Source organism: Perissodus microlepis, chromosome 7 (assembly GCF_051167445.1).
Source record: "Perissodus microlepis isolate ML-2025 ecotype Zambia chromosome 7, ASM5116744v1, whole genome shotgun sequence".
NCBI classification, from domain to species: Eukaryota; Metazoa; Chordata; class Actinopteri; order Cichliformes; family Cichlidae; genus Perissodus; species Perissodus microlepis.
In genome coordinates, this window is record NC_140467.1 from 35,364,922 (window position 1) to 35,389,661 (window position 24,740).

The window sequence follows — 24,740 nt, forward strand, 5'->3', positions numbered from 1 at the left end:
AACAGGCCACCGGCAAACAACTCACTAAAACTCAATTGCTGTTCCTTCCATTCATATCCCGGACGAGCCCCCACATTGTTACGTTCCCCCCGAAGGGGTCTAGGCATGCGAGTGAGGGGGACCAGTAAGAAATGAGTCCGGAAACAGAATGAAAAGGAAAACAGACATAGTTGTTCTGTATTAATATAGTTTTATTACAAATGATATAGGTTTATTACAAACGACATTAACTTAAAGAGCCGGCAACGCCGTTTTACCAATAATGCCAAAGAAACAGAGGAAACACTCACAGCAACAAAAGACAAGAAGACTACTAAACAAAAAAGGGAGGCACTTCCCACACTTCCTACCCTACTCCTCACCACGGGGAGACACTCTCAGGGCCCGCCAGCCAGCCAGCCAGCCAGCCAGCCCGTCCGTCCGCCCGTTCGCCCGAGAGCGGGCAAACACCCCACCCACACACTCCCACAGCCTCACAGGATGTAACACCAAGTTTGAAGGGGAGGTTTATACCAAGTCTGCATTTAACTCGTGTAGTAATTTGATTGTAAAGACGACTACCACAGCCATAATAATTGATGGGTTATTTGTAGTGATGGGCAGATGAAGCTTCATGAAGCACTGAAGCTTTTCATCCAATTGGTTCACCCCAGCGCAAAGCTTCTTGAAGCTTCATTTGCTCTAGTAGGACACCTACTGGACGTAAAAATATTAGTTGGCATGAATTTGAAGAGTGTGGCCTTTTGCACACAGCCTGTAAATGTCAATAACAAAAGGAGTGTGTAAAACATCTATATTGTAGTGATGGCAGTACACTGTGTATATTTATACTGGCAGTATGGAAAATGATTATTTGGAAATGCTTAAAATGGAAATGATCATTTACTGTGAGGTGAGGTGTGGTTGGGGTGTGGACAGTGGTTGTGCTTTTGTAACGTTGAGGTATGGACAGCTACACACTGAGGCCTCAGTCCTGCCTGTTCGCATTTTACTCTGTAAAAACTAAATTTCCACTGCTTTTATGGCCTTTTTAGTGGGGAGAACATAGCTAGGATTTAATGATTTAACAAATCTTTTAAATCCTTTGTCCTCCACAATGCTAAATGGCTGGGAGTCCTCAATCACCATGCTAACCAGGTCTTCATCTATTTGAGATTGTTCTCCTGAGGAAAGACAATAAAGACAAAGCACAAATATAAATATCACACATGTACCTTATTACAGCTGTATAATATTGTTATATCATTTAGTAACATTACAGCATGCTATATTATCATGGCATTTGATGGCTTACCTGGTCTTGCTCCACAATCGGTGCTCCCCTTATTCTCATGCAAAGCTCTGTAGTGCCTAAGCATGGATGAGGTGTTGTTGTTATATCCCAGCTCCCTGGCACATAGCAAACACTTCACCTTGTACAAAAGTAAAGCTGCTTAACATAAATTGTATTGCACCATCAGTATTATGAAAATACATCTTCTGTAGAAATTTACATACCTTGTTGGGAGGAATAAGATCAAAATGTTCCCACACAGGGGAGGACATCCTCCTCTTCTTAGCTGGCTCCATTCTCTCCTGACTTTCTCTCCTCACTCTCATAAACCTCCAAACTGTCTCCAAACTCTCACTAACCGCAACTCTCCATCAAACACCTACATTTTGAATGAAGTCTGAGGGGTTTATATCTCTGTCATAGCTCGCGGCAAAGTTTGAACCGCTTCATGAACCAGTCACGTGGTACAGCCGGGCAGCGAGGCTTCGGACGTCATCATTTTCAGCTCCTCCCATAAATGAAGCAAGCCTCGATACGCGCATCGCGGAAACGCCCCCTCCATTACTCGACACAAGCTTCGAAGCCTCGATACAGAACGTCACATCACTAGTTATTTGTTAAAATTTGTTTTTCTAATGCCAGTTCATTATGCACGTTATGTTCACGTTTTACAAGCTTTACACAGACGAAAATGTGTAACACTACCTCCCCCCTGGCTGCCCTCATGTGGCTCTGTCCATTATCTCACTGTTTGAATCGGAATGAAGGACAGGAGGGAGCAGGTTCGGACTGGATTCTGTTAAGGTAATTAACTTTTGCTTACAAACATTTCAGGTTCTTATAGCTTTGACTTACTGTAGTAACATCAGTCGTGGTCAAATATGAAGTTTTACCGAGGCAGTATTACCAGTTCTAATATTTGGCTTACTACCAATGTGTAGTTAGCCAAAACTGCCATCCAGCTAGCTAGCTTAGTTCATGCAGTGTGCTGAATTGTTAGCATGCAGTGAGAGTTTAAAATTATTAATGGTGCTAGTTGGGTAAATTTAGTTTCGTGTTCAATATACTTAACATAGCTATACGACAAAAGAACTACAATTGATAATTGCCTTTGCAAAAGTTTGTTTTGGGTGTCCCACCCATGGAGAATAAAAAGCTGCAGTGTTTTTTTTTTCTTTCTTAAGCTGCGTGCTCTCTGTCTGCACTGTGCTTGGTGTGTTTGTGTGTGCAACTTGGGAGGACCGATGCTGGTTTGAGACAAATCTCACAATCGGGCTTGTAACTTTACAACGCTGTTTTCGAATTCACTTATGGATAGCTTAAGCCTGCAGCTCCAGCAACAGTCAAACTGTCGGCTTACATCCAGCGTTCTCTGCTGTTTAAATTTTTGTTGTTATGGAAAAAGACAGGGGTGTTGGACAGATCTATATTTAATTTAAATGAGGATTTACTTAAGTCATCAAGAGTTAACTGTTTTATGACCAAAATTACATTTAACCAACATGAGTTTATTCAAATTTTATTTGCAAGTCCAGTTTGGGTAATGAAATTAAAGATAACACAAGGGAATAAAATAATGCACATTCATGAAAGACATCTTTACCTATAGATTTACTTTAAGCTTCATTTCCGACAGATTATGATTAATCATATAAACTATTGTAAGTTGGAGATGTGAACTTACTTCTAATTATTTATGTTGTAAACTATTAATATAAATCAGGTCACTTTAACCTTGCTGAACTGAGGTAACATTTTTTTTCATATGGATTAAGTGGCCTAATCTGAGCTTTGATCATTTGTTGAATGATTTGACAAGCAGTTAGGCACTTAGTGAGCAATTTCATAAGACTTAACCATGGAATTAACACAGGCTCTACTTGGTCTGTCTTTTGCACCTTATCCAGGTGTCTGATTGTATAGACTTTGGATCCATGGCAGGTGGTGTCTTGACTCAGTTTTTCTTTTCGACCCAAACATGTATGTTTTTCTGTCCTCAGGGGAAAGTTCTGACAAAAGCTACACCAGAAAATCATGGAGAGTTTGGATGATTGCAGCCTTTTGGTTCAAAATGGTAGGCCATTTAGTTTAATTTGCATATTTATGCAAATTAATGTCTAAATGAATTTTGTGTTGCACACACTGACAGTGATCTTACATAGAATCAGTTTTATGTTTTCAGATCAATAATATATTTAATTACATTTAAATGTATTTGACAAAATGACCATTTGGAATTGTTTCTTTTTTTGAACAGTGAAATGTATACATTTAAAGAGATGTACAACTTTTACATTTCTGACAGTTACTTTTATTTACAGCTGCCAACATAGATGAGGTCTTGCTCCACACCCTCAGTACGGACGATTTAAGGGATCTGCTTCCAGGACCTGAAAATTTTATGAGGAGGAAACAGTTGTGGGCTTGTGTTCACAAAGAGGCAAGTTTTGAAACTAAAGAAAAGGTGTCTCATGGATATCTCACCACGTGACCAGGGAGAAGATTATGATGCAGATTCAAGTGGTGGATCAAACATGCTTTTGCCACCAAGGAGCAGTTCTGGTGACAACAGTTGTAAGTGAAAGATTACAATTATGGCAATAATATTGAATATTGAACTGAAAGTTGATTTAGTTCTTTCTTTCCTGTTCTGTTTAAACATAGCCCTGTTCAGGACACTACCAACTTTCTTCCCATCACCAGCTGCACCACCCAAGAAGATGGGACATGCCAGTGAAGCACTGATTCATGTCATTCAGGTCTGGGTTTCTTCATATTTGTTATCAAATAATGCCTCTAAAGCATTCACTTTAACAGTTTATTCGGCATATGGCCTTTTTATCCATGCCAAGTCCTCCAACAATGTAGTTTATATTTAAAAGAAAGTGTGCAGAAATCTGAAATGGCACAAACACTGATAGATCAAAACTTTCAATAAAAATAAAGAAAATCATAAAGAAATTAAAAACAAATTGGAAATAATTACATATTTAACTATCACAGGTGCAGTATCTTTGTCATTTCCTAAAGTGTGTAAAGACACAATCCTAACAGTGATGAGGCAGAATTTATTACATTTTTCAATGGCATGAATATTTGGGATTTTCTATACAGTATTTGTCAATCTAAAGAAAAATAACATTAATATGGTCTGTAGCACATCTGATCTATGGTTGTCATCATTCATGTATCACCCTAAGGGTGCACCCCAAAGGAATCAATAAAGTGAAGTCTACTTGTGGTTAAGTATTTGAACTACCCTGATAGCTTTGGAGTTTCTCTGTACATTGTACAATTTTGTCTTTGTTTTTCTTTTTGCCAACAGAAGATCCAGCGTCAGCCCTGTTCTGCTCTTTGAAGGGTCCTGCTGTCTTATTGCAGTTGGAACCACTCCCATCACCACATTTGCCACAGATGACCTTGGAGAAGGTTTGCTGTATCTTATGGCATACTACTACACCCTGCATCTTACCTATCCTAAATGTGTGGCAACGCTTCTGTCTGTCATTCCGACTGAAGTGTTAAAGGACAAAATCCATGAGCAAGACACCACAGGCTCATACAAAAAAGTCATGGCAGGCTGTAGAAATGTTTATTGAAGCGTAGAGCTGCTTGAGCAAGATGTAACTTAGGTCTGTGTTGTAAGGTTTGGACCTGATAGCTTTGAAGTTGCAATTTATACTTGAATTCTTTTTTTTTTATTCTTATTAATGTAATACAAAGTACTTTTTTCTTTAAACACATCTGTTCTGCAAATTCTGTTTAAAATTGCAAATGCTCTTTTTATTACATTTTATATGTTGAGTAGCTAACTGGTTTAGCACTTCTAAAAGGAACACAAAATAACAATGTTACACTTACAATGTGTCTTTACTATGATTGACTGAAATATTTGTTACTGTTTGGAGAGTTTGTTTCCAATAAAGGTCATGTACACAGTATACTTTGCCTGCTTTCATTTGGCTTTATTTTTCGTATTTTGAGAATTCTTATCAAGTGTAATTATCTTACTTAATTTAAGAAGATTTAGACTACAATCTATTATTTTTTAACTTATTTTAAGATGGGTATTTTTTGCAGACTATCTTTAAAATGATTTAATGTACTAGTTTTTAGATTATTTGCCTTGATTTGTTCCTTAGAATAAGTGTTTTATGCCTATTTTCAGTTTTAATTTCTTCAACATTTTGCTTAGAACAAGTGGTTAAAGCTTATTTTAGGTTTCAATTGCCATGATTGGTTGCCTGGAATAAGTGTGTAAGGCTTATTTTAAGATTTAACTATCTTATTTGTTCCCTAGAATAAGTGGTTAAAGCTTATTTTAAGTTTCAATTGTTCTGATTTGTTGCCTGGAATAAGTGTAAACGTCTTATTTTTAACTTTTTAAAATCTAGATACTGTTCTTATTTCAAGAAATCTTGATAAGAAAAAAACACTTACTCCACTGGCAGATAATTTCACTTGTTTTAAGCAAATCTTCACCAAAAATAAGTGTATTTATCTAGTGTTAAGGAGGTGGGTTTTTGCAGTGTTTCAGGTTGAAAAAGTAATTAATTATTGAATTGTTCTTTTGAAAAAGACTGAAAACGGGTCTCACAGACCCAAACACAAGGGTTAAAATCTGCTGTAGCATTACCCTAAGGATTGCAATTATTATGACAAATAAAATATGTACATAATATTTCGTGCTGACTTTTCCTATCTGTAATTGAAACACAGATGGACATGCACACAGAGTGAAGCACATCATACATGGCCTGCAGCCCTTAATTATTATTGTGAGGCAGAGTTGCAAGTGAGAATACAAATATTTAACATACTCACATCAGACATTAGCCAGTCTTTGACTTGCCACCTCCCTAGGACAAAGAGTAATGTCAACATATACCGATTGGAAAGTATAATTTTAACTGCTGGTATATTTTATATTGATAAATAAATAGACCCTATACCCTAATTTAGTAGATTATATTGGCAGGCATTTTTTAAAGGAAACATTCAAGCTCACTGTATTTTTTAAACATACAAATCATACAACATACAATCATATTATACTACTTTTGTTAATCTTTTATACTAAATATCGGTTATGAATATGAAGTTACAAACATTACTGCTGTTATGTATGAACCAAGAGTTATGGTGTGCTATGCAAGTCATCGCCAGTAGGGGGCACCACGCCCAGTTATGTGTGTGTGTAACTTCTGTGTTATCTCAATAAAGAAGAAGTCAACATGTAAACAAGCTACCGTGCATATCAGTCTCGGTATAAGCCCTGTTAGTGTAATGAGACCACAGAGGGAACATAACATAAATTGGCGACGAGTTGTGAAGTCTGGAAGATTTGGCCGTCTACTGTGCATGTACTGACTGCGTGGCCGAGTTTGGACGGAAAATGGACGATCGCGTGGTGAATTAGCATCGGAGCTGTGGATGCGGCTAGCTGCTTTTTCTCCGATGAGTCAGAAGCGACAGTGTTGGTTGTGGACAGCGGATACATCATGGCTGGAATGATTGGGCAGATGGACCCCTTTGATGATGCTGGTGAGCAATGGACAACGTATATTGAACGTTTTGAGCATTACATCCTTGCTAATGACATTCAGCCTGAGAAACGGGTCCCGGTGCTGCTGAGTGTGATGGGTCCCAAGACGTACGGTCTGCTGCGTAATCTGGTGGCTCCAAGCAAGCCTGGGACAATGCAGTATGACAATATTGTGGGTGTTTTGCAAGCTCATTTTGCTCCCAAACCGCTGGTAATAGCTGAATGGTTACGGTTCCATGAGAGGAATCAGGGGGAAGAGGAAACGGTCGCACAGTATGTGGCGGTGCTGAAAAGACTATCAGAACATTGCGAGTTTGGTGCGTATCTGGAAGATGCTCTACGCGACAGATTTGTGTGTGGATTAAAGTGTGAAACTGTGCAGAAGCGTCTTTTGACTGAAAAGGATCTCACGTTTTGCAAAGCAGTTGATTATGCCATGTCGGCAGAGACAGCAACACGTGAAGTGCAGCAGTTGAGTGGTTCCCTTAAAGTGAATGCGGTGCTGTCACAAAAAGGTGATAAATGCCACCGCTGTGGGAATATTAATCATACTGATGATGACTGCTGGTACAAAGACCGTGACTGTCACCAGTGTGGAAGGAAGGGCCAAACGAAACACATGTGTAAAGGTAGGGCCAGAAGCAGCCAAGATTGGAACAGGAAAGAGAAAGGGGGAAAACCTGAGCTGAAAGGCAATGCAGTTAAAAACAGAGCAAAGGACAAAAAGAGGAGAATTCATCATGTTGCTGCAGAGGAGAGTGAAAGTGAAGGAACCAGACCCGACACTGATAGTGAGTTGGAGCTGTATTCTTTGTCTCGAAAAGAGAAATATTCACGTATCTCCCTAATGCCTGTAGTTAACGGGAACAAAATGGAGATGGAGCTGGATACAGGGGCTGCTGTGTCTTTGATCCCATGGGAACAGTACAAAAGTATGCGGAGTCAGTTGCCGCTGCAACCCACTGACACCATGCTGAAAACATACACTGGGGAGCCGCTGGCACCAGAAGGGGTCATCAAGGTGCAAGTTGAACTGAATAAGCAGCGTGCAACACTACCCTTGTACGTGGTAAAGGTGGATGCTCCACCACTGTTTGATAGGGAGTGGTTGAGAGTGATCAAGCTGAACTGGAAAGACTTCAAGATGGTTCATGCCAGAGAGCAAAGTAGAAATGACAATCTGGAGGCTGTGTTAAAGAAACACTCAGCCGTTTTCTCTAAGGAGCTGGGCACAATGAAAGGAATTAAAGCCAGACTGACTCTTAGGCCTGATAGTGTCCCAAAATTCTGTCCAACACGTAACGTGCCTTGTGCTTTCCGCCCTCGGGTGGAGGCGGAACTGAAACGCCTGACTGAGCTTGGGGTGATCACACCAGTGGAGCATAGTGATTGGGCTACGCCCGTGGTCCCTGTCAACAAGAAGGATGGCTCAGTGAGACTCTGTGGCGATTTCAAGGTCACTCTTAATTCGCAGCTCTGTGTGGATAAGTACCCACTTCCACGCATTGAGGACCTGTTTGCTTCTCTAGCAGGGGGTCAGCATTTCAGTAAGCTAGACTTATCAAATGCCTATCTACAGATGGAGGTAGAAGAGGAGTCTAAGAAGCTGTTGACTATTTCGACTCAAAAGGGGCTGTTCCGTTTCAATCGCTTACCTTTTGGAGTGGCATCGTCACCTGCATTGTTTCAGAAAGCTATGGATCAAGTGCTTCTCGGCCTGCCATATACCCATTGTTATCTGGATGACATCCTCGTCAGTGGTCCTGACAAACAGACACACCTGAGAACTTTTGAGGCAGTTTTGAGCAGGTTGGAGGACTATGGCCTGCATCTCAAACAGGAGAAGTGCCTGTTTTTCCAGGAATCAGTGGAATACCTGGGCCACATAATTGATGCGGCAGGGTTACACAAATCACCAGAAAAGGTGTGTGCCGTTATGGAAGCTCCAGCACCAGCTGATGTCAGCCAGTTACGTTCTTTTCTGGGAATGCTCAACTATTATGGACGTTTCATACCTGATTTAGCTACAGTCCTGAAGCCGCTGAATGAGCTACTCAGTAAAGAGAAGAAATGGCAGTGGACATCAGTGAGTCAGCTTTCCAGAAAGCTAAAGAACATCTGGCCTCACCAGAACTACTCACCCACTACAATCCTGAACTGCCTCTCCGTTTGGCATGTGACACTTCACCATATGGAGTTGGAGCCGTGCTCTCACATGTCATGCCTGATGGCCAAGAACGGCCAATTGCTTATGCTTCACGAACCCTCAGCAAAGCAGAACGAAACTATGCTCAGATCGAGAGGGAGGCATCGAAAATTGTTTTTGGAGTGCGCAAGTTTCACCAGTATCTCCATGGTAACAAATTCACCTTGCTCACTGATCATCGCCCACTGACCTCTATTCTGAGTCCAGTAAAAGGTACACCGTCAATGGCAGCTGCGCGAATGCAGCGTTGGGCGCTCCTTCTGTCAGCACATAATTACACCTTACAGTATCGGAAGGGGGCACATCACGCCAATGCTGACAGACTGTCACGTTTACCTCTGCCCCTTGCACAGAAAGAGAAACAGGGAGCGGTTGAGGTATTCTACGCATCTCAACTGGACACATTACCAGTCAGTGTCGCCGAGATCAGACGTGACACTGTGTCTGATGTCACTTTGTCCTGGAAATGGTAACAACTGGACGTTTTCCAGCAGCAAAGGACACAGATCAAGAGCTGTCACCCTATCTGCTGCGCAGACGTGAACTCACAATACAGCAGGGATGCCTCATGTGGGGCGTGAGGGTGGTTGTGCCACCTAAGCTGCGCTCTCATGTCCTGAAAGAGCTCCACACTGCACATCCAGGGATGGTGAGGATGAAGAGTTTAGCTCGCAGCTATGTTTGGTGGCCTGGCATTGATTCTCAAATTGGGCTTCAAGCTAAAGCCTGCCACTCTTGTCAGCGTGTGCAAAAAGAGCCTGGGTTAGCACCTTTGCACCCTTGGCTGTGGCCTTCCTGTCCGTGGGAACGGATCCATGTGGATTTTGCGGGTCCATTTGAAGGTCACATGTACCTGGTGGTGGTAGATGCACATTCCAAGTGGCCTGAGGTGCATATTATGGATAGCACCACAGCCGGTAAAACCATACAAGTGCTACAGGGTCTCTTTAGTCGCCATGGCATTCCCCACGTCCTGGTGAGTGATAACGGACCGCAGTTCTGTTCTGAGGAATTCAGGGTGTTCCTGAAATAGAGTCAAACACATCCGCTCCGCGCCGTATCATCCTGCCACTAATGGTTTGGCTGAGCGTTTTGTGCAGACATTCAAGCATGCATTGAAAGCAGGGGTACAGCACCTGTGCAACAACGCCTTGACACGTTCTTCTTGACATATCGCAACACTCCCCATGGAACAACTAGAGAAATGCCAGCTATATTGTTCATTGGACGCAAGCTGCGCTCTCGGCTGGATTTTCTGAAGCCCAGTGTGGCCGGAGCAGTGCGTCGGTCACAAGATGCTCAACAACAATGCCGACCGCAATACTCCAGGGACAGACGGTTCACTGTTGGCGAGCCTGTCCTGGTGCGTGATTATAGGAAGGGAGAGGACAAGTGGACACACGGTGTCGTACTGGAGAAGACTGGGCCAGTGTCATACAAGGTGAATGTGGGAGCACAAGGAGTGTGGAAACGTCATGTGGATCAGATGCTGACACGACCTGAGTCAGTATCTCAGCAGGTCACAGTGGATCCTCCGACAAGCTCTCAAATGTCACCAGCCCAGAGTGGTAGTGACACCATGCTTCACCCTTGTACATCTCTGCAGGAAGAGACTGTTGAACAAGTTCTGGGGACCACTTTACCTCCAGAAACACCCCAGTCTCTTAAACCACCACCGTCTGACTGTACACAGGTTACAGAGTCTGTAAGACGTTACCCAGTGAGAGTCACTAAGCCACCCGCTCGTTATCGTGATGGGTGAGCGTACTAAGTAGTTCTGTGAGAATGTTGGGGTTCAGAGACATTATTCTCAACTAAAAATAAATTCATACAGAAAGCAACATTAGTTCCAGTTTTCATGAATGTTGTAATAAAAAAAGGGGGGAAAAAAGGTACTACTTTGGTTATGGGAAATGTTTCTGTGGGTGGTGCCACGGTCGCATAGCTTAGTGGGGAGGAGATGTTATGTATGAACCAAGAGTTATGGTGTGCTATGCAAGTCATCGCCAGTAGGGGGCACCACGCCCAGTTATCACTGTTGCCAACTTAGCGACTTTGTCGCTATATTTAGCGAGTTTTCAGACCCCTTAGCGACTTTTTTTCTAAAAGAAGTCGCTAAAAAAAGACGTGAAAGCGCATATTGCTTTTACTCTCAACAAGCAGCGGGTGCTGTAACGCAGTCAGTTCTTCTTTTACACTTTTACTCTTATGCTGTTTTGTGGATCACAAGGTTTAAAACTACTTATAAACACAAACACAAAGTAACTCCACCAGAGTGCTTATTTCGGGTCACTTTTGCCGGTCCAAGCCCGGGTAAAGGAGCAGGGTTGGAATTGTGACATTATAAAAAAACAATAATTGCTAAAAGAAATTTAATTTGTAGTTCTAAATAAACTCTAAATGCATTTAGGACGTTTTTTACTCACTTTATGTCTCTTCCACGATGTTATTTCTCTCTCCAACAACATAGGTTACAATTAGATTAGCATGACCAATTATGCAAATTAGGCGATGACGTCATTTAGCGACTTCTAGCGACTTTTAGGACAGCCAATAGCGATTTTCCTTACTGAGGAGTTGGCAACACTGCCAGTTATGTGTGTGTGTAACTGCTGTGTTATCTCAATAAAGAAGAAGTCAACATGTAAACAAGCTACTGTGTGTATCAGTCTGACTCGGTATAAGCCCTGTTAGTGTACTGACACCACCAAACAAAACCCTTTGTTTTAATTTTAGTTAACCACTTGCTTCAGTGTTACTTCATAGTTAAAGTGGTGCTCAATGAATATTTTTACTTTATTTATATTATCCACAAAAATAACTTCAGCTTATAAGTCATCTAATCTTCTCTGTCGGCTTTTTTTCCTTCTTTGCATAGCACATCATCTGAAATTTCTTCAGGCAGACCTTTCTTTTCATCGTTAACTTGCAGTAATTGTCTGAGGCAGTGCTTCTCAGCACTTTTAGGAAGCTATCTGATGAAGACTAAATCTGCAAGAGAGACTGAAGGCTACATGCATTTCAGTTTCGATGGGTTAGGGCAGCGGTCCCCAACCTTTTTTGCGCCACAGACCGGTTTATGCCCGACAATATTTTCATGGACCGGCCTTTAAGGTGTCGTGGATAAATACAACAAAATAAAACTAGTACCGGTACCGAAAAAAAATCTAATTTATTCATAACACACGTGAAAAGACCAAGGAAAACCGAGTAAACGATATAAACGATAAAAAAATAACGCTGAAAACCGATAAAAACCCTGAAAACTATACATTTCACACCTGAGCCTCAACTCTCGTGGCCCGGTACCAAACGACTCACGGACCGGTACCGGTCCGAGGCCCGGGAGTTGGGGACCGCTGGGTTAGGGGAGGTTTTAAGCATCCTATGTGTGTATAGCTGATTGCACCCACTGGGAAACAAAACAATATATTCTGATATATTAAGAATAGTCGTGAGTCAGCGACTAAGGAAAAAGAAAAAAAAACGAAAACACTCTGGTGGTAAGAATAGGCACCTTAAGGCAGTGGAGTGGCTTACTTAGCTACTGAGCTAAGAAGTATGCTGGCTAAAATGATGAACACATCAATACTAGACAATGTCCAGGTTTTATCTGATTTCAGAATAAAAGAAAACCTTATAATTTAGCCTTAAGCAAGGCCACCTTGGTAATACACAACAAGTAGATTTTGGCAGGATTTCTTTCCAACCTAACATGGTTAGCACTCTGTGGGTGAGTTAATTCTGTGAGCTAGGAAAAAATACAATATTGGTAAAAAAAAAAATTGTAGTAGCATTACATTATATCTCTGTTATCAGTTTTTGTCCGTGGCTGTCCTGTTCCAGGAACCCACTTCTCATCAGTATATCCTGCTTCCTCAACACCTAAGCCAGTATCAGTGGGGTGTGGTGACTTTTACAAAAGGCAAGGAGAGACGCTGACACTGTACTTTTGGAAAATTTTCCATAAAACAAAAGTAAAAATAGTTGCTCTGCAGAAAAATGTGTTAAATGGATTAAAATTACTGCTGCATTTATTTAACCCTCTGGGGTCCAGGGTATAATTGGCCGTTTTTGACTACTTTTGATTTTACCTCTATATTTCACCTTTAAAATATGTTTTTCTTGCCTTGTTAGGTACCATTATTTTCAGCACAACCTCAAATATCTGAAATTTGAGTTATTTTTTCATTTTTGTATACTATATTAGCACAGTTGATCTAAATTAAGACAAAAAATTCAAAATCTGAGTAGAAAGAAGTTATATTTCTTACTGTAAAACCCACAAACATGTTTAACGAATCATTTTCATAACTTGAAATGCAAATAGAAATTGTATATTTCTAAAAATTATGCACAAGTTTTGCAAACAACAAAGTTATATGGTACTATTTACCTAAAAATGCAGCCAAGGCCTCAGGCGTTTTTTATATAACCATTTAAATCTATTTACAGAACAATCAGGTGTTCTGCATCAAATAAGAAGGCACACAAATTATTTGTGCCAATCCAAAAAATGTAGTTTGTGTTCAGTATAAGACAGAGGAGAACACCACAGGCCTAAACCCTGCAGGTCTGACAGCAGGAGTTGCATCAGTCCAGTTTTCCATGTGGGAACAGCGTTTACACTTGAATCTGCCTTTGATGGCTTTTTTGGAGAAAATATGAAATTCAGCAGTATAACTGACACACAATACAAAACAATAACTACACAACAAACTAACTACAGCCTCCAAACACGCTAAATGTCACTAATGTCTCGCATATGAAAACTCGCTCTCTCTCTGTCTTTCGCTCGCCCGCTTTCCGTCGCGGGTGTCACTCCTAAAAACTTCCCCTTCTCCCTAAGCAACCAAGTGCCACATGTTGCCATATCATTTTTTTGATTGGCTGACATGGTAAAATCTAACACCAATAGGGATGGGGTGTTTTTTCTTTTTCTTTTTTCACTCGCAAGTGGAGAGTGTTTGCTAACGCTGTCTGTAGAAAACGCTGTTTTTACCGTTCTTCCGTTGTAAACACCACTGTTTTGTTCAGAAAAAAACATTGCGTGTATTTTTTATCATAACTCTGGTTTTACGTGGCCCATCGACACAATTCAAAAACTGGTATGTAGTTTGAAGTCCGCACTTTCGACCCAAGTTGAAATTGAGACTCTGAATCGCTGCATCTTGTAGCTGTGTCGTCTTAAATTGGTCATGTGATTTTGACACGCCGGTGCGTCCGGCGACCCCAGAGGGTTAAAATTCTATACTTATATACTTTTTTACACTAAAAAAAATAAAAATCAATTGTTCATAAGCTCAGGAACACAGGCCTGCATCTTGATTTAAAAAAAAAAAGTTTAATATTTAAGATCAAAAAAGGGTGAGTAATAATAATAATAATAATACATTTTATTTATAGGGGCCTGTAAGACCCTCAAGGTCATCTTACAATAGAACAAAAACAATAGCAACAATACAATATAATAAAACATGCAAAATAAAATTTAGACATAAGAGAAAAAAAAAGCATGAAAGTATAAAGCAAGTATAAAAGCTGAGCAGCGTAAAAATGGACTAAGACAGAATCAGCTGTATGCAATTTTATATAGATGGGTTTTGAGACGTGATTTAAAAGTGGTGAGAGAGTTTGTGGTCTGGAGATTTGGTGGAAGTGCATTCCAAAGTCTTGGGGCAGAACAACTAAAGGCTCTGAGTCCCATGGTAGTCAGGCGAGCAGGTGGAACAGACAAAAGGGAAGCTGAAGAAGAGTGAAGTGTACGAGGGGGTGAGTATGTATGGAGAAGATCAGATAAATATGGAGGAGCGAGGTTATGAAGCGCTTTGAACATAAGAAGCAGGATCTTGAAATTGACACGGAGGTGAACTGGAAGCCAATGGAGCTCTTTAAGAACAGGTGTTATATGTTCAATAGAGCTAATTCTGGAAATAATACGGGCAGCTGTATTTTGAACTAACTGCAATTTATGGAGAGATTTATGAGGTAGACCATAGAGAAGAGAATTACAGTAATCTAAACGAGATGTGACAAGAGCATTGACAAGTATGGCGGTACTGTTTGGAGTGAGTGAAGGACGAAGGCGGTTAATATTATGGAGATGAAAATAGGAAGACCAAGTGATATTATTTATATGTGCTGTGAAGGAAAGAGTGCTATCAAGGATGACACCAAGACTCTTAACCTGAGGGGAGGGTGTGACAACAGAGTTATCAATGGATAATGAAAGACTTCTGGTTGGGACTTTGGTCAGTTTTGATTTGGTGCCTATTAAAATGAATTCTGGTTTATAGCCATTAAATTTAAGAAAGTTGTGAGTACACCAGACCTTGATTTCACGTAAACAGTCAGAAATGGATGTGGGTGGGAGAGTAGCCATAGGTTTGGAGGATAGGTAGAGCTAGGTGTCATCTCTTGTACTGCCATGATTAGTGCATCTGTGCTGTCTTTCAGTCCAGCTTTGGCTGCTCTTTATCTGGTAGGATTTCTGGATGTTAGCCACTTCATCTATCTGCCGCTGGTACATACCATGCAGGGGTTTGTCCTTCCAGGATGGCTCCTCCTCTTGCTCCTCTTTCTTGGGTTTCTGCTGCCTGAGGTACTCACTGAGCATGCGGTCTGTTTAGGCCATCTTCCTGATGTACTCATGTATGTTTGTTGTCTCATCCTGGACTGCGGTATTGACACTCACTAGTCCCCAGCCTCCTTCCTTCTGCTTAATGTACAGGGTGGGCCATTTATATGGATACACCGTAATAAAATTGGAATGGTTGGTGATATTAAAGTCCTGTTTGTGGCACATTAGTATATGTGAGGGGGCAAACTCCTCAAGTTGGGTGGTGACCATGGTGGCCATTTAGAAGTCGGCCATCTTGGATACAACTTTTGTTTTTTCAATAGGAAGAGGGCCATGTGACACATCAAACTTATTGGCAATGTCACAAGAAAAACAATGGTGTGCTTGGTTTCAACATAACTTTATTCTTTCATGAGTTATTTACAAGTAACTTTGTTCACAGCCATTGACATGTTGAAGAGGTTAACACGTGAGGAGCGGATCAAAATTGTGTTGATATCTGGTAAACGCAGTAACCGGGTCATTGCAGCAGATTTCAATGCAAGACACCCTACGAGACCACCCATCTCCCATGCTACAGTTAGCAAACTGCTTGCTAAGTTTCGTGAAACTGGTTCAGTGTTGGATTTGCCAAAATGTGGACGCAAGAAAACTGTCACTAATGAAGAAACATCAGTGGCTGTCCTAGCTTCATTCAGCAAGAGCCCACAGTGTAGCTTTCGCCACATGTCACTGGAGAGTGGCATTAGTCGAACATCCCTTCGGCGGATATTAGCTACTCACAAATGGCACCCTTACAAACTCCAGCTACTGCAGCACCTCAACGAGGATGACCCAGATCGGCACACAGAATTTGCAGAATGGGCAAAACAAAAATTGGAACAGGACCCTCAGTTCACGCAGAAGATTTTGTTCAGTGATGAGGCAAACTTTTATGTGAATGGTGAAGTTAACAAACAAAACCACCGCTATTGGTCTGACACTAACCCACATTGGATGGACCCCTCCAAGACTGTTGGACCAACAAAAGTGATGGTTTGGTATGGTATATGGGGTACAACGATAGTGGGTCCATTCTTCATCAATGGAAACCTCAAGGCCACTGGATATTTGAAATTGCTACATGATGATGTGTTTCCCTCTTTATGCACTGAAGCTGGCACGTTCCCTGAGTTTTTCCAGCAAGATGGTGCACCACCACATTATGGGTGCCAGGGCCAAGCATTCCTAGATGAACAGTTTCCTGGAAAGTGGATTGGTCGTCGTGGGCCAGTTGAATAACCCCCAAGGTCTCCCAATCTGACCCCCTTAGACTTTTATCTTTGGGGTCATCTGAAGGCAATTGTCTATGGTGTGAAGATACGAGATGTGCAGCACCTGAAACTACGGATACTGGATGCCTGTGCTGGCATTTCTCCTGCGGTGTTGCTATCAGTGTGTGAAGAGTGGGAGAAGAGGGTTGCATTGACAATCCAACACAATGGGCAGCACATTGAACACATTTTATAAGTGGTCAGAAACTTGTAAATAACTCATGAAAGAATAAAGTTACGTTGAAACCAAGCACACTATTGTTTTTCTTGTGACATTACCAATAAGTTTGATGTGTCACATGGCCCTCTTCCTATTGAAAAAACAAAAGCTGTATCCAAGATGGCCGACTTCTAAATGGCCACCATGGTCACCACCCATCTTGAGGAGTTTGCGCCCTCACATATACTCATGTGCCACAAACAGGACTTTAATATGACCAACCATTCCCATTTTATTACGGTGTATCCATATAAATGGCCCACCCTGTACAGTGTCAGGGTGCTAGACCTGGGGTGAAACCATCCTGGGATGGTCAGGAGCTCCCTGGTCTTGATGTCAGTGGCTTCTATCTCCTCCTTTGGCCAGCTTATTATCCCAGCAGGGTACCTGATCATGGGCAGGGTGTAAGTGTTGATAGCCCAGATCTTGTTCTTACCATTCAGCTGACTCCTCAGGACTTGCCTTACTCTCTGCAGGTACTTGGTGGTTGCAGCTTTCCTAGCAGCCTCTTTGTGGTTCCCATTTGCCTGTGGGATTCCGAGGTACTTGTAGTTGTCCTCCATGTGTGCAGTGTTGCCTTCTGGTAGTTTGATCCCCTCAGTTCTGACTCCCTTCCCTCTCTTTGTTAGGATCTGACTACACTTCTCCAATCTGAACGGCATTCCGATGTCCTTGCTGTAGATCCTGGTGGTGTGGATCAGTGAATCTATGTCTTGTTCACTCTTGGCATACAGCTTGATGTCATCCATGTAGAGGAGGTCACTGATTATTGCTCAGTTCGGTAGCCAGTATCTGTAGCAAGACTTTGCAATGATCTCACTGGGGGAGTTCGGGCCTATGTAGAACAGCAGTGGAGACAGAGCATCTTCTTGGTAGATCCTACACTTGATGGTGCCTTGTGCTATGGGCTTGAATTTGGCCTCTAGTGTTGTACGCCAAATCTGCATTGAGTTCCTGATGAAAGCTCTTAGGGTCCTGTTGCTCTTGTACAGTTCTAGGCATTCCAGGATGCAGGTGTGGGGCATTGAGTCATAGATCTTCTTATAATCAATCCAGGCAGTGCACAGGTTGGTGAACCTGGCCTTGCAGTCTTGGGTGACTGCTCTGTCTACCAGTAGCTGGTGTTTCACACGTCTGGTTTTCCCGCCAATTCCTTTCTGTGCCCAACTCATGTATTGAGCCATATGCCTGTTTATCTTAGCTGCTATGATGCCTGACAGCAGCTTCCATGTGGTACAGGCAGGTAATTGGCCGGTAGCTGGATGGGACCAGTCCCTTCTGGGGGTTCCTTGGGGTTCAGGACTGTCTGGCCTTCAGTTAGCCATTCTGGGTAACTACATACACTAACACACACACACGCGCGCGCGTCTATACATATATGTCTGTTATTTATCCTTTGTACCCCACTGTGTGATTTTCAGTAAAATTTTTGAACTGTGAATTGTGTCTGTGGAGCCTTTGAACTTAGATCCAAGTTTCACTCTGGACTCATCAGAAACTCACAAGGTTTATGGCCTTTTAGTTTCAGGTCACCACCAGTAGTGAATTCCAGGTGTAATTGCACTCCTGTGGGGAGGAATTATCAACAATTAGAGTGACATTAGAGGACAAATTGATGTGCTAGAGGACAAAGATGGAAGAGACCAATTGTCCAGCAGCTCATAGACCCATCACAAAACCAATTAAGTTTGTTTCTGTTCAGAAGTTCAAAGATACAGCCAGACTGCAGAAGTAAGATGCTGTGCGGATTTTTGTCAGCAACATGCGTCTACCAGCAGGAATTTCATAAAAAACACAATGAGAAATGTTATTCTCCCACTGAATAAACAAAATAAGCAGTTCTTAGACACTACTAAAATTTCTTACACCAAAGCTGTCCACCATTTTCACTTATCTTCTCCAACTCCTTGTGCATCCTTTGCTTGTATGAATATTTTCTTTATCCAGTTCTCTTTTAATCTAGACTTTCTTGAATCTCTGAGGTTTTTGCATAACCAAGAGACCTGCCGACACATTTGCATTTGCTAACCTTGCAGAATTTTTGAGTAAAAGTAAGATAATTACAGCCACCATGACCCATTTAACAGGGTAGACCTGAAATAGTTTGACTACTTAACACTTTAAAGAGTAAGTACTTGACACCCAGTGACTGCATTAGAAACAAGATACAAGTTATGATCAATATTATGTTTGCTCTACAGAGACATTTGTAATTTACTTGGGTAGGATTTTAGAATAGAATAGAATAGAATAGAATGGAACTTTATTAATCCCTTGAGGAGGTCTCCTAAGGGAAATTGTGGTTCCAGCAGCACAACACCAGTCACCTTAAATACAAATTAGAAAAAAACAAACAAACAAGCAGATACAAATAATTGATAGAGCATTAAGAATAAAATATCAGCAGCAGAATTTAAAATGTAATAATAATTGTATTACTATTGTTATTATCATTATCATCATCATTATCATTAATATTATCATTATCATATTTGTTGTTGTTGTTGTTGTCATCATCTTAACATTGTTAACACTCTAAACATTGTTAAGGTTAAACTCCATTTGATGTAATGATTGCGTGATGACACTGATTGATGTGATGGGTTTTTTACATTGATCCTCATGTGGTTGAGATATTCTCACTAGAAGTGTTATTTTATTTGGACGGGTAGAGGAAGAGTTTATGAAGATATGTCAGAGATAAGATATGTGTTTAGCAGTTTTTCAAGTTTTAACTTATATTTCAGCACAGAGGTTTTTTTTATATACATGGATCTCCTAAAAGTATTGGAGTCTATCACAGCTGTGGGGGCACTTCTATTGTGCTATGAACATGGGTGGACATCGCTTCAGAGGCAGCTCGGGGAGAATGCTTTTGACCTGATCTGGACAGCAAACTGGTGTCCAGATCACCAGTTAATATAGCAAGCAGGAATGAATTTCTAGACATGGCAATTTTCTTAAGGGTACAAAACCATGCATCTACCCGTTCAAAGGTGGTTCTGCTTAAGTGTGCCCCCTACTTTTCTACAGATGGGAAGGAATGATATAAGGAAGGATGAAGTTTATACAGGTAGTGCAGGTGACAGTAACATCATGGGATGATGCAATCAAAGAGTGAAACACACTAGGGGGTAAGACAGTCTACAGACATTACAGTCTCATGTAGATTCAAACTTCTGGTTAAGTAGTAACAGAAAGTGTATTCTTCATCAAAGAATGGTCCAAGAGCAAGGACCATAGGAAGTCTTCCTTTGATATTCTTTATTAATTAGTAGACTGTGTTAAAATCCTGAAAATATTCTCTTAACAGTGTATATTTTCTTCAACAGAGAGCAGTTACATCTGAAATGCATCAAAGTATTTTCTCAGTAAAAGACTAGGCTGATTGGAATAACTGTCTTTTACGTATAGCAAAGTGAGCAGCTTTACTGCATTGTGCAATCATTTTGGGTATTATTATTAGATAACACACACACACACACACACACACACACACACACACACACACACACACTATTATTGCATATTATTCCTGAATGGATAACCTGTCACACAATTCTAAAATCAAAGCAAAAGTAATATACATGCAAACCAAAGATAAACAGATGAAGAACTTGAGTTTACTAAAATTGTTATTATTTTAGAATTCATTTCATTTCACTTCCTCACCATGTAACTGTAAGTCTTTGCTTTTTTTATTTTTGGCCTAAAGACATATTTCTGCTCAGTTTTAGTACTTCTATCGCTGCACTTTTTGCCCTCTACAGTGGTGCTGATGAGATGGCAAAGTCCTTTTAATGAATGCTAGTCTCTCCTGATGGGCTTAATGAAGATTTCCTTGCTTCTTTATATCCTACTTTCAGGGTTTCACTATCCCCTCTGTCTAATAATTAAGTCAGGATATGAGCCGTAAAGGATGAACTCTGCTGAAATAAACCCTGAGAATTCTTCACCATCTGCTCCACTCATCTCATTCTACACTGAGGGCTACCATCACAGTTTTGGCCGCCCCTGCTGGACTCCCTCCCCCATGTTTACAAAAGGGAGAACAGTATCAGAAAAATTACTAGTTGTGTGCAGCATGTTTATCCAAAACAGGACTTCTCTTACATTATGGACCTTCATTTCCACCTCCATCCAACTTTTTCTTTCTCATTAAAATACCGACCTCGGAGCACAAGTTCTCCCTCTTACTCACACTTCTTTTTCTGCTTTTATCACTTCAGGCACCAAGGGAAAATGAGAGCAAGGCTGACAAAAAGGGCTGTCCACTTAATAGGCAGTATTCATTAATTAATATTCATTTTCATCCAAGGAGTACATTCAAGTGAAATACAGATAGTGCCAAGGGAACTGGCCTTAGGTGGGATTTCTTTTTCTTTTCTTTTCTTTTTTTTTTTTAAATTTAAAGTGTTGAATTTTAACATCCTTGAAATATCTTTTGGGATCCCAGAGGTGTCAGGGTTTAACATTTTGATTATTAATTCCCTTACAGTCTCTAGTCAGCTGTTCAAACATAAACTGATTCAACCTTTGTTGTGATCTTTCTTTTATTAATACTGGTATAATAATAATAATAATAATAATAATAATAATAATAATAATAATAACAAATCTATTCTTACAACTAAAATCTTGAGTTCATAAGCAGTAAAACACAACTTTGGTTCATTTGAACCTTTCTGTGTCACTTTGCTTGCTTGTTTAAGATTTAACACCATAAACTAACAAAAAAAAAAACCTCCTCGATCCACAATTTTTCAGCTATAAGTGATAAGGAACAAAATCCCCAGTCCTCATTTTTGTGACAATGTATTTCAAATTTTTATTTCAAAGTAATTCAGTTAGACATAAGCATTTAGTTAGTTATATCCATGTGTATTCTAAAAGTAAACAGACCAGGGTCTGGATCTTGTCAACATTTAGGTGATGTCACAAATATAACAACAATGCTTTTGACAGCAATAACTACATACAGCTATAATAAATATTTATTCCTTTTCACATTAACATGTATGTCACAAGAAGAAATGACTACTACGCAACTGGCATATCTTTACGAGAGCAAATAGCAAGTAGACAAATATTCATTCTTAGAGCCACATTTACTAAACAGGAGAAACCAGCGTGAGTGCCACAACTCCCAAATAGTGCTGAAAGTGCAAGGATGCAAACCAAGAAATGACATTAAGCTATGGGTTATTTACTATCATGACAGCCTGTTAATTGTAAACCAAAAATTGTAGAAATATAGGTCATACATGTGTACATTAAATATAGACCTACGGTGGAGTCTGGCAGAGAGAGTCAGTATAATTGAAACATCTTGGGCAAGATTCTAACCCCAAGTTGCTCTCGGATTCACCCACTGGATTATGACTGTGTGTGAATGTAGAAAGCGCTTACATAGAAAAAAGTGTTTGTGTAAATGAGGAAAGTTGTATAAAGCGCTCCTAGTGCTCACATAGGGTATATACGTATACTTTGCATCTGGTACTGTTAACAGTCCCTCCACTGAAAAAAGGAAAAAAAAGGATTTGCATATTTCATGAGTGACTTTTGTCTTTGCATGCAACTGAATTTTGTAGATCCACCTCTACAAACCATCATGTGTGATAGCAGAGCTCATGAGATTATGGTGAAAACCTGCGAAAACCATGTGTGCTGTCCATAGCCCGGAAGTTATAACGGTTTAATTAATCTAATATTTCACTTTTATCTAAGTTTAAAAAAAAACTTTAAAAACACATTTTTCCTTAATAAAGTTTATTAACACAAACCCATTGATCAAAACAAAAAGAAACAGCAGTTTCAAACTGTGAAAACATTGCAAAACATAAAAGTGAAAAATGGGCATTCCAAATAAATTGACATGAGCAGAGAAATATATCACTCATCTAGCGTACACTAAAATCTCAGCAATACCTCCTCCATGCAGCTCCTCCATGTGACTCCCCCCAAAATAAAACATGATTTATTTATTTTTTGGCATCAAATCTTGACGCAATTAGCAGTAAATTGCATGTTGAACCCATTATTACATCGGTTCGCGCACTTCATTTAAATATTCTCCTGCCTATATTTTGAACCTTGAGAAAGGAACTCCCAGAAATTAATATAAAAAGGTAATTCCCCCCCAAAAAATCAGTTCTTACACACAATCTTGTCACTTGTCACAGGTGTAACACATTAGCAAATCCACCCCCTGCCCCTGGTTTTTAGCCAGTTAACCAGTAACACGAGCAAATTCCTTTTAAGTATGTGAAAAAAAGAGAGTAATTATTTCCGTCAGCATCACAGTATCATTTAGCCTCCTCATACTCTTTTAAGTCATGGACAAATGTGTGTGACTTATGGTATCCACTCTAGCTAATATAATTAATACTGGTTTTGTTGATCTATTATGAATACACCAGTGTGAGTTTGACTTTTTTTTAACAGAAAAATAGACTAAAGAGGGAATGAGATTTTTTTTTTTTTAATGGCACTGTCATTCAGAATTTGAGGTCATATTTCCAGTCATCCATTGCTTAATTTATTCTATTCAGAAACCATACATGATTATGCAATTAAACATATTAAAATGTTTCATTTTATAGGAACTTTAGTAATGCTCAACTTGTGATTCATAATGCCACACTGACCAGGGTTGTGTGCAGCTTTCAGTGAATCATATCATGTCTGTTGTGCCCAGGTGAAGTACATCAATATCTTTGAGCTGATAACTGTTTAAGGCAGTTTGATCTTGCAGAATCGGAGAGCCGGTCTCTCACCTTTTTTCATCTGGCTGGGCTTCATATGCTCCACTTTTACCTAGGCCAAAAGCAGCAAGAACACAACAATAATAGAAACTCACTGCTAATATTTTAGCTGTACCTCTACATTGGTTTCTTTCAGACAGGATATCATAACTTCTTATGTTCTTGTGATACCTTCCCACATGACGCTTGCCTCTTGCTTGTATATATGTTTTGTCAGGAACAATATATATATAAATATATAAATATACTTTTTGTTCCAGGAGATGCAACATTTGCAGGAATCAAAAACAATATAGTCTGTTCTGTGTTCTTCCAACTGCTACAAATTTCTTTAAAACATTTTTTGCATTGTATTTGATTGAAATGAAATTCTGACGCTTGTGCTTTGATGAAGATTGCGAATAAAAACAGAAAAAAACAACCTTTTAAAGTGCAGGTTTAGTGATTCAAGAGACGTTCATTTTGTTCCTGGTGGAAACACTTTTTTCTTTGCCTGAGACTGTAAACAATTGAACCAGTTGGGAATGAAGTTTGTTGGCAATATCAAACAGATTTTATAAAAGTAGTAAAGTTGATGGTTAGTCACCGTGTTCTTAATACTCAGCCTTTTAATAATGCATAGCTGTCCAATCCTCAAACTTTAGGATTGCTTTATTGAATAGAACTTTAGAAATCTGACAAAATCTGCACAACTTCTGAAAAGCAGTGAGCTAAACAATAGCGCAAATGTGATATATTTAAAACGACTAACTCCATTATTTCCAGTTTGAATGAAGTTAGTTTTGAAAGGATATCCTGAGTAACTGAAGATATTGATAAGGATTAATGGGGGGATGGGC

General features: G+C 40.1%; 1 protein-coding gene across 1 annotated transcript; it reads right to left on the bottom strand.

Annotated features, from left to right (window-relative positions):
• Positions 1-570: 570 nt before the first annotated feature.
• LOC146383512 (uncharacterized) lies at positions 571-2,115 on the bottom strand. The gene is made up of 3 exons (XM_084932578.1): positions 1,498-2,115; positions 1,295-1,412; positions 571-1,163 (listed from the first exon to the last, which is right to left on the bottom strand). The coding sequence occupies exons 1-3, from the start codon at positions 1,597-1,599 to the stop codon at positions 1,003-1,005; spliced, it is 381 nt and encodes a 126-aa protein (XP_084788704.1). The 5' UTR covers positions 1,600-2,115; the 3' UTR covers positions 571-1,002.
• Between the last annotated feature and the right edge of the window lie 22,625 nt (positions 2,116-24,740).

Excerpts from the sequence above, each read along its gene's own strand:
- LOC146383512 (XM_084932578.1), bottom strand. The coding sequence starts at position 1,599 with ATGAGAGTGAGGAGAGAAAGTCAGGAGAGAATGGAGCCAGCTAAGAAG. Across the intron at positions 1,413-1,497 it reads ATCTTATTCCTCCCAACAAG|GTGAAGTGTTTGCTATGTGC; the intron begins GTATGTAAATTT and ends CTTTTGTACAAG. Across the intron at positions 1,164-1,294 it reads CGATTGTGGAGCAAGACCAG|GAGAACAATCTCAAATAGAT; the intron begins GTAAGCCATCAA and ends GTCTTTCCTCAG.